This window comes from Rutilus rutilus (genome assembly GCF_951802725.1).
Source record: "Rutilus rutilus genome assembly, chromosome: 24".
NCBI classification, from domain to species: Eukaryota; Metazoa; Chordata; class Actinopteri; order Cypriniformes; family Leuciscidae; genus Rutilus; species Rutilus rutilus.
The window spans coordinates 30,218,018-30,228,017 of NC_140228.1; the positions used below are offsets into that span (position 1 = coordinate 30,218,018).

The following is a 10,000-nucleotide window of genomic DNA, read 5'->3' on the forward strand; positions in this document are numbered from 1 at the left end:
TCTTCCATACATCCGTCAACATCTCCACCAGCTCCCGCCACCAGCCGTTACTGGAGGTCCGCACTTCCACTGTGATGCTCTCACAGGGCCTGAACAACACGACAAGCCATTTCATCATCTAACTAGGCTTGTTATGACACTTTCACAAGCTCTTTGTCTAAGTCGCACTCATTGTTTTAAAGGCTTGAAACTCGAACTTTTGAGAGGGCTCATGGGATTGACGAGTGCAGCGTGTAAGCGTTGGTGGGAAACCAGCGGTCCTGTCACAGTGATCCATGCCTTTCTGACCTGAAAACAATGCTGGGCTACTGCTGCCATCATAAATCATGCTGTCTACATCTGTAACCCACAGAGAACGGGCAGGCCAGAGACAAACCCAACAGTATGACTGCTGGATCTTCATTTTCCCATGTAACGTAGACCTTGTGTTCAGTTACAGAACAGCATCCGATCTCATGAACCTGCTGAACCCCTGTCTTATAACAATATTACTGAAGCGAAGCTATAGCTGGATATATGATCATTAATTATATGCCTATTTTATACAACAGTCCATTAAACAAGAAGTTAATATTGAGTAAAAGATACAATGTTACTTACTTTTCTTGCTTGGCAATGAAAACAGCCAACAAAACAAAAACATCTCAAACTAAACATAATGCTGTTTTATTACTGAATGAATCAATGTTTTGAACAAATCTGTCAAGTTAATGATTCAGTGACTCATTCCAGTGTCGTTATCGTTAACTACAAATGACTGAAAATAGTTTTCTTCAATTGAAATAAAGCTGAAATAAAATGTTAGATGAAAAACAAACTTAAAAACTTAGAGATAGAAATAGAAAAATCATTTCTAAAAAATAGAAATGCTGCCTTGGCAACTAACAAATATAATAAGTTAAAGTTCTAAAATGAATAAACTTTCAAATAAAAATGAAAACTGAAAATATAAAAATAAAAGCGTGTTCAAAATATAAATAAACACTACAATAGTATAAAACACTAACTCACTCTTAAAGACAGTCACTTGTTTTGTTCCTGAATATATCAGTGTTTTTGAACAAATCTTTCATGTAAATGATTCACTGACTCATTCCAGAGTTGTTTTATTAACACACTAAAACAAAAACTACTGAAAATGGATTTCATTAATTGAAATAAACCTGAAATAAAATGTTAGATGAAAAATAAGCTTAAAAACACTGCATTGGCAACTAACAAATATAAGTTGTGAAGCTGAAGTTCTAAAATGACTAAAACTGAAATTATAAAATTAAAGCTACACATAAAAAAAAAATACTAAAACTTTAAAATAAAAATGAAAACTGAAAATATTAAAATAAAAGCTTGTTCAAAATATAAATAAACACTACAATAGTATAAAACACTAACTCACTCTTAAAGACAGTCACTTGTTTTGTTCTTGAATATATCAGTGTTTTTGTTTTGTTTTTTACTTTTTTATTGTGATAGGATAGTATAGAGTGGACAGGAAGCGAGGCGGGAGAGAGAGGGGGATCAGGATCGAGATCGGGAAAGGTCCACGATCCGGGATTCGAACTTGGGTTGCCCGAAGCGCAGCAGAGCTATATGTCGGCGCTGCACACGAGGCTATCGGCGCTGACTCTATCAGTGTTTTTGTACGAATCAGTTAAATGAATGATTCAAATGACTCACTCAAAAAGACTTGTCGCCACCTACTGGCGTAACAATGTAACCTGCAGAAAGACCAATGGGAAAAATCCCCAGAGCTAATGCACAGACTCACAGTCTGTCTGGAACAAACACGGATGAGCGGAGTGACAGAAAGTGATAGAAAGATCAGCAGATTTATAGCAGGAGAGTGTTTGGCACCTGTTGTTGAAGTTGGTGCAGTAGCTGAGCTCTTTGCAGCCTAACTGGCAGGGCTCCCTCACGTCCGCCAGGCAGGTGATGAGGTCCATCTCAACCGGGTTATATTCACAGTGCTGGTCAAACTCCTGCCATGTCTGAGTGCCCCAGTTGGTGCTGATCTCCAGGCACATGTTCCTAACAAACAGGGAAGATGTGGATCACGTTAGTCTCAATTCAATTCACATTTATTTGTATAGTGCTTTTCACAATACACATAGTTTCAAAGCAGCTTTACAGAAAATGCTTCAGTCCATATTACAATTTATAAAATGGTTAGTTCCAATCCTTGATTCTGATTGGTCAATAGCTGTGTTTTATGCACGATAAACCGCTTCACCCAACGGTTCTGTGTATCACTACACATCACCCCTAGCAACCACTCTTGACAACTTAAACACATGTTTGATCTCACTGTGAGAGGTTGTAAGCGAGTGTACCTGCATTATAGCATTTTCAGGTCAGTCCTATATTCATAATAAAAAAATCAGTTTGAATGTCCACTGCAGTATCTTGTCCTTTTAACAGTTAAGGGGTTTTCCGTGCCTTACAGTCATAGGTCAGCTGCGTCTTCCTTCTCCATGATCACACGTTTGAGTTCTTTCAATATAAAAGTCTTCTCTACTGACTGACTCACTCATAAAGACAGTCTTTGCCGCCATCTAATGGAGAAATAATGTGTGTAACTTCTGTTGCTGTTTACGGTCAGGGACTATTTATTCCAGCGGAAGGAAGGCTTTTAGTGATTTTACTTCATGAAAGTTGCATAGATACATATTTTTCGGCTTTAATATGTGTATTGTGTGGTAAGCGTTTTATAAAAGCAATAAGGTACGAGAGGCTAGTGCTGTATCGTGAATAAGTCACGAGGGTTTACTCCGCCTAACAACGCCCTTCAGCCGTGACTTATTCACGCTACAGCACAGCCTCTCGTACCTTATTGCTTACTTAGAGTGATCTGTTATCAGAGGTGACTGTCTAACTTATGTATTTCAGAAATGTACATATACAAAATCACAGTTAGCGAAAAGTCTATTCCCTTCCCGTCCGACGGGCTGGGCGCTGACCTGCAGTGGGACGTGTTGGCTTTGGAGCAGCAGTGCAGTTTAGCGCAGTCCATCTTGGCGATGGGGGGGGATTCGGGGTGGGTCTCGGTGGGGGGGTGAGCGCTGCCCAAGAAGCACTGCCACAGCGGGTCCTGCGGGAGAGGCTGGCTGCCACACTCTGTGATCAGACCATCCATGATCTCCTGCTCCGTGGTCATGGTGCGCAGGATCCGCTTACAGGCCGTCTGACAGTGAGCCTCCACCGCCCGGTCACAGCAGTACAAGCCTGAACACACACACACACACACACACACACACACAGAGTCATTTACCTCAATCAGTTCAAGCCGTCGGTTTCAATCAATCGCTTCAAATCCTGCCACTGTTAGTTTGTAGAAAAATCACCCTTTAAAGGAATTTCAGAGCAAATAAATAAATATTGCGATAAATTTGGAAGATTGTGCGATAATATTGTAAAAGTTTTTTTTTTAATGTTCATGATTAACGCTCGACCATTCACAACACACTGCTCCAGCCGACCAATCAGAGCACAGTGTGCTTTTCAGAAGGAGGGGCTTCATAGAGACAGGAATGTGCATTACTGACAGACTGGGAAGAGAGGAGCTGCAACAATGGAGAATATGAGGAATATTCGTCGACCGCTTCTCGCCGTTGTCTGTGTGATTGGGACAGCAGTGTTAGTACTCACTGTCGATCGGGCTCCTGATGGGGTATGATTTGGTGTAGTTGGCCACACAGCCGATGAGCTGAGGGCTGATGCTCTGGCAATACTCCTTCACCGCGTTGATCTGGGAGACGGTGGGCGATGAGTCCGTGCGGAAGATGGCCTGGCAGTATTCCCGACAGTTCGTGTGTCTCCCAGCGTAACTGCAGCACACTGAGCCCACTGGAGGACACACACACACACACACACGCAGAAACACGCATGAGGAGACATCTCTAAAAAAAAATGGTCGGCGCTCCCGGCGCATGGTCTAAAAGGGTCATCCCTATTCTCTTAATGAGTAATGGGTGTGTTTTGTCTCTATTCTCTTAATGAGTAATGGGTGTGTTTTGTCTCTATTCTCTTAATGAGTAATGGGTGTGTTTTGGGCGTAACATGCAATAAACCAATCAGAGTCTCGTCCCCCATTCGCTTTAAAGACAGTTGCACTCGCACCATGGCGGATTCACTATTTACATGCCAGAATTAGCAAAACTGAACTGAACGCTTCTCTAGCGAGGAAATGGATCTGCTTGTGCGTGAGGTTAAAGCTGTGTATGTGTGTGTGTGTGTGTGTGTGTGTGTGTGTGTGTGTGTGTGTGTGTGTGTGTGTGTGTGTGTGTTTGTGTTTGTGTGTGTGTGAGGTTAAAGCACAAGCAGACTATCTGCGGGATAAACCGGATTCCACCATATCTTTATGTACACAATATTAATCTTTTGCATCATAATCCTTTTACTTTATATTTTCCTTTTACCAACTAATATTTGGCTAGTTTGTGTGCTGTTGCGCATCCCTGTGTGTGTAATAATCACAGAGTGTACGCGTGTTGTGGACCCGCCAATAGGCTCATATAACTAATACGCCCTTTAAATAACAAAATATTACTGTGCCATTGACTTTAGAGCAGGTTTAAGTCGGTCAACGGCTCAGTCTATTTCAGTTTCTCAAAATAGCAACGCTCCATCAATGCGCCGGAACACACACTCGTTCTCAGACCAGCAGCCCATGGGCCACAGATGGGTGCTAATGCATTCGCTATTTAAACGACGCGGCGCAGGATGAGAAAATGAAAACTGCGTCAGGCTGAAACTAGCGAAACACACTTGCGCTGGCGTGTATGATCGGGGCCGACATCTCACCGCTTGTTTACAGAATAAAGAAGCTTGTCAGATATTTCCAAACAGTATGAACACAAATAAGCACTTCATCTAGATGTGAGATCCATGACAGCCTGAAGGTCAGCAGGGTAAAGGTCATGACCTTTCCTCCCAGGCACATAAACAACTCAATCTCATTTCCTCTTAATGCTGGAGGACTGACATCAGAGGACAGTACAAGCTTGGAGATAAACGAGATCCAGACGGACTTCTCACTGATAACCTTCTCATGCAGTTCTGCTTACTTTCATTTTTGGTGATACAGCTGTAGAGCGGCTTCTGAAAGAGAACAAAACACACTTCAGAAGATTGCAAGTATTTTTGTCTTTATAAAAACATATAAAATATGAAGACACAAAACATTAAAAAAAACACCCAGGTTTTGTTTTGTTTTTGTTTTTTAAAGGACTTGAATTTTGGTCTATTAGTCAACATTTTATTTTATTTTTCATTTTATTATTTTATTTAAACTTTTCACACAAAGCTGTTGTTTGCACAATGGAGTAAAACTGACTACTTTTTAATGAAAATTAAATTTTTTCACTGCACTGTTCCTTTAAAACTGCTTCTCCAACTAAAACATTAGCCAACAAATGACCAATAATTATTTCTGAATGTATGTCCACTACCATTCAAAAGTTTGGGGTTCAGTAAGATTTAAAAAATTAATTAATACATTTAAATGTAAATATATTTATAATGTTACAAAAGATTTCTATTTCCAATAAAAGTTGTTATTTTGAACTTTCTATTCATCAAAGAATCCTGTAAAATAAAATGTATCACTGTTTCCAAAACTGTTTCCAAAACTGTTTTCAAAATTGATAATAACAAGAGCCATTAGTTATAATTGAGTACCAAAAATAATTAATAATACTTCAGCACCAAATCAACATATTAGCATATATTTCTAAAGGATCATGTGAAATGGAGTTAAGTTTGTACAGAGACTGCTCAGAAACGAAGGGCCTAAAGCAGCCGAAAACAGGCTTTAAATGAATAACACACACGAGTCTCAGAGCGGCTAGACAAACAAACACAGAGAGCACTGTGCAGAGAGAGACTGATGGAGTCAGAGATAAAGACTCTTCATCTGTGAGTTATACTGGACTGTAGCTGACTGCACTAAAGCATAATTCACAATATGAAGAAGTGCCATAACTGTACATAAATAATACTAAAACCTCATTTATCCTCAAGCTGGACGATCGCTGGTGTTACTCAGGTCTGTAGTGCAAACAAGTTATGTGGTGAAGTTTAAAAGGGCTTTATGTAAGAGTTTTCATGTAACTGCTTTTCTATTGCCAATGTCTGAACATCTTCTTAGGAAACGTCTCGGGTTACGACTGTAACCCTTGTTCCCTGAGAAAGGGAACGAGAACTGCGTCGAATGACACTTTGGGGGAACGCCCCTCAGCGTAGCGCCTCTGAAGTATGAATGAAACTAAGCCAATCCTGATTGGTGTTGCGTCATGACGTAATGTGTGAAGGCATATGCGGAAGCTACAAAAGGACGCCGGCACACAACAGAGATAGCTTCTGTGTTGAAGCAAGCACTCCCAGGCAGGGGAAGGTGTGGCGAAGGGACGCAGTTCTCGTTCCCTTTCTCAGGGAACAAGGGTTACAGTCGTAACCCGAGACATTACCTTTCGAGGGAACTCGAACTGCGTCGAATGACACTTTGGGGGAACGGGTACCCACTATGCCACAAGGCACAGGCACACTTAGGACAAGAGCACAAGGGTGCCAGGTGTCGATGGAATGTCCAGGCTGTAAAATCTAATAAAAGTGTGAGGGGTGGCCCATCCTGCTGCATCGCAGACTTCCTGGATCGGGGCCCCTGAGAGGAGGGCTCTAGAGGACGCCATGCCTCTGGTAGAGTGAGCCCTCATGGCCAGAGGTGAAGGCAAACTGCGCACCTGGTAGGCCATAGAGATAGCTTGGACAATCCAGTTGCTAATGGTCTGTTTGAAAGCGGGAAGCCCCTTCTTGGGCGACCCGAAACACACTAACAACTGGTCTGACTTCCGCCATGAGGAGGACCTCTGGATATATATTTTGAGAGCTCTGACAGGGTAGAGCAAGTGAAGTCTCTCCTCATCCGCCGAGGCGGAGGATGAAAAGCCTGCAGAACCGTAGGCCGTGCCACATTAGATGGCACCTTGGGCAAATAGGATGTAGGATGGCTTTGATGTTGCCTGGAGCAAACTCCTGGAGCAAGGAAACATGTGGAGGGAGCTCTAGAGCTGAGTATGGTCTCTACTACTCCTGCTGACAGGCCAGCCTCTCGGTACTGTGCCCCCTCAGGGGCCAGACCCACAGTTTCCACAGTTCGGGCCGAGGGTGAAATATTGAGCCCTCTGCCAGTGTCAGCAGGTCCCTCCTGATGGGAAGCTCCCATGGAGGGCCGTCCAGGAGTGATATTATGTCTGAGAACCATACTCGGGCCGGCCACAACGGGGCTACCAATAATAGACTGATCCCGTCGCGACGAACCATCTCTAGAACTCCCAGGAGCAGAGCGATCGGGGGAAATGCATACAGACGCAGCCTCGGCCACGTCTGTACCATGGCATTCAACCCCAGCGGGGCTGGATGTGTGAGGGAGAACCACAGTGGACAGTGAGTCGTCTCTCGAGACGCGAATAGATCCACTTCCACTGGGCCGAACCTCTGACATATTAACTCCACCACCTCGGGATGGAGTCTCCATTCCCCGGGCCTCAGCCCCTGCCTCGACAGGATGTCTGCTCCCTGATTCTGATTCCCTGGGATGTATGTTGCTCTGAGAGACAACAATTTCCCCTGGGACCACAGGAGGATCTGATGCGCCAGTCTGCATAGAGGGCGAGACCTCAGACCCCCCTGGTGATTTATATAGTCCACCACCGACATATTGTCCGTCCTCACAAGGACGTGATGACCCTTGAGATCCGACAGGAAGCTCCTCAGAGCTCGGGACACCGCCAACATTTCCAGGCAGTTTATATGCCAGGAGGAATGATGGTCCTGCCATAGACCTCTCGTAAAGCGGCCGTCCATGACCACGCCCCAGCCCGTGAGGGAGGCGTCTGTCGAAACGGCTTTCCGGCGACATGACGCTCCCAGCACGGGACCTTGGGACAGAAACCAAGCTTTCTTCCACATAGATAGGGAAAGAAGGCATCTGCGCGTAACCCTGATCATGCGAAATGGGTTTCCCCTCGGGGCCCTAACACTAACACTCTCTGAAGCCCTAACTTCAGAAGAACACTAACACTCTCTGAAAATGTTTTACAGTGATGGCCTGGCCTAGCTTTATCCTGGTCACCCATGGCCAGGATGGATTCGATCCGTGCAGGAGACAATTGTGCCCGCATCGTGACCGAATCCCACACCACTCCCAGGAACATGGTTCTCTGGGCTGGTGCCAACACGCTCTTTTTCGTGTTGAGTCTCAACCCCAGGCTCTGGATGTGGGCAAGGACGACATCTCGATGCCGAACTGCCAGCTCTTGTGACTGGGCCAGAATCAGCCAGTCGTCGATATAATTAAGGACCCTGATACCCTGAAGCCTCAGCGGTGCTAGAGCTGCATCCATACATTTTGTAAATGTGCGAGGGGAGAGAGCTAGGCCGAACTGAAGAACCCGATATTGGTACGCTTCGGCCCTGAAAGCGAACCTCAGGAACTTCCTGTGAAGATGGAAGGATGGAAATGTGGAAGTATGCGTCCTTCAGATCTATCGTGACAAACCAATCCTCGGATTGAATTTGGTTCACGATGATGGGAATAGTGAGCATCTTGAACCTGAATCTCCTCAGAGACCGATTCAAGTGCCTGAGATCTATTATTGGACGCAACCCCCCATCCTTCTTGGGAACTATGAAGTAGCGGCTGTAAAACCCGGACTCCCTGTCTGGAGGAGGAATACGTTCTATAGCCTCTTTTACCAGCAGAGAGTTTACTTCTTGTTCCAGTACCCGACTCTGCTCTTGGTCGACTACAGTCCAGACCACCCCGTTGAACTTTGGTGGGCGGGAACCGAACTGTAGTCTGTACCCCTTTTGAATGGTGCGCAGAGCCCAAGGAGAAATATTCGTGAGATTTTTCCATGCATCAAAATACTCTACTAAGGGAACTCTCGAGGCTGGCTTTGGGTATTAATCGAGATTCGTTCTTGGCCCCCTGAAGCGGATCTCCGGCAGGGTTCGACCGAAAATGATTCTCGATGTGCGGACGCGAATGCTGCCTGGCCGCAAGCCTGTGGGGCGGACAGTGCAGGGCGCGTTCGCTGGAAACCGATGCGTCCCGAAGCGCACTTGACGGCGGGAAGTCGACATCGATTTCCTGCGGGCTCCGCGGAGGAGGCGACCTCTATCGCTCCCCCACGGGTGGGACCGCCCGCAGAGGACCTAGGCTGGCTAGGACCTCTTTGTCGAAGCCTTCTTCGCCTGCAGGACGGCCTTCAGGTCGCCCTGCTTAGGCTGAGGCTTCGGCTGAAAGCGTCGTCTATGCCCCCAGGCTGCTTGAGGGGGGGCTCTAGAAGCGACGCTCTCTTTTTGCGCCTGTCTGTAGGCGGAGGAGCTGGCGGATGGCTTCTTCGATTTGGCTTCTTTCGATGGACAAGCTTCTTCGATTTCAAGCGGCGAGGGAGATATTGTCTGAAGGCTGCAGACTGTTTCTTCGCCTCCTGAAACCTGTCGACGACGATGTTAACCGAGTCGCCGAACAGGCCAGAAGGCGAAATCGGGGCATCAAGGAGGAAAGCCCTGTCTTTCTCCTTGATGCCCGACAGATTTAACCATAGATGTCTCTCCGAGACCACCATTGCCGCCATGGAACGGCCGATTGCACGGGCCGTTTCTTTGGTGACTCGGAGAGACAGGTCTGCAGCCTTCCTCAACTCCGCAATGTCTTCCGGAGTTGGATCCTCGCCCTCATCGATATCTTTGTGAAGGTTGACCTAGTACGCTTGTAGTACTGCCATTGTGTGCAGACTAGCACCAGCCCGACCCGCAGCCATATAAGTCCTGCCCACTAACGATGATGTATCACGGCACGGTTTAGTGGGCAGCACCGGGGTTTTTAGGGATGATGCAGACTCGGGGGCTAAATAGGTGGCAAGCGGCTGTTCCACCCGAGGCATCATCCCATAACCGCTCTCTCGCGCCCCCAAGATATTACTTGGGCACGCGAGAT

At 45.8% G+C, this 10,000-nt stretch overlaps 1 protein-coding gene across 1 annotated transcript in view; it reads right to left on the reverse strand.

The window, feature by feature from the left end:
* Nucleotides 1-10,000, reverse strand: part of reck (reversion-inducing-cysteine-rich protein with kazal motifs) — a 72,933-nt gene that overhangs the window by 31,392 nt on the left and 31,541 nt on the right. Inside the window, exons 7-10 of the mRNA XM_084398691.1 lie at nucleotides 5,064-5,097; nucleotides 3,646-3,843; nucleotides 2,958-3,222; nucleotides 1,855-2,028 (exon numbers count right to left, since the gene is read on the reverse strand). Of these exons, the coding sequence (XP_084254817.1) occupies nucleotides 1,855-2,028; nucleotides 2,958-3,222; nucleotides 3,646-3,843; nucleotides 5,064-5,097 (671 nt within the window). The remainder of the gene's footprint in view (nucleotides 1-1,854; nucleotides 2,029-2,957; nucleotides 3,223-3,645; nucleotides 3,844-5,063; nucleotides 5,098-10,000) is intronic.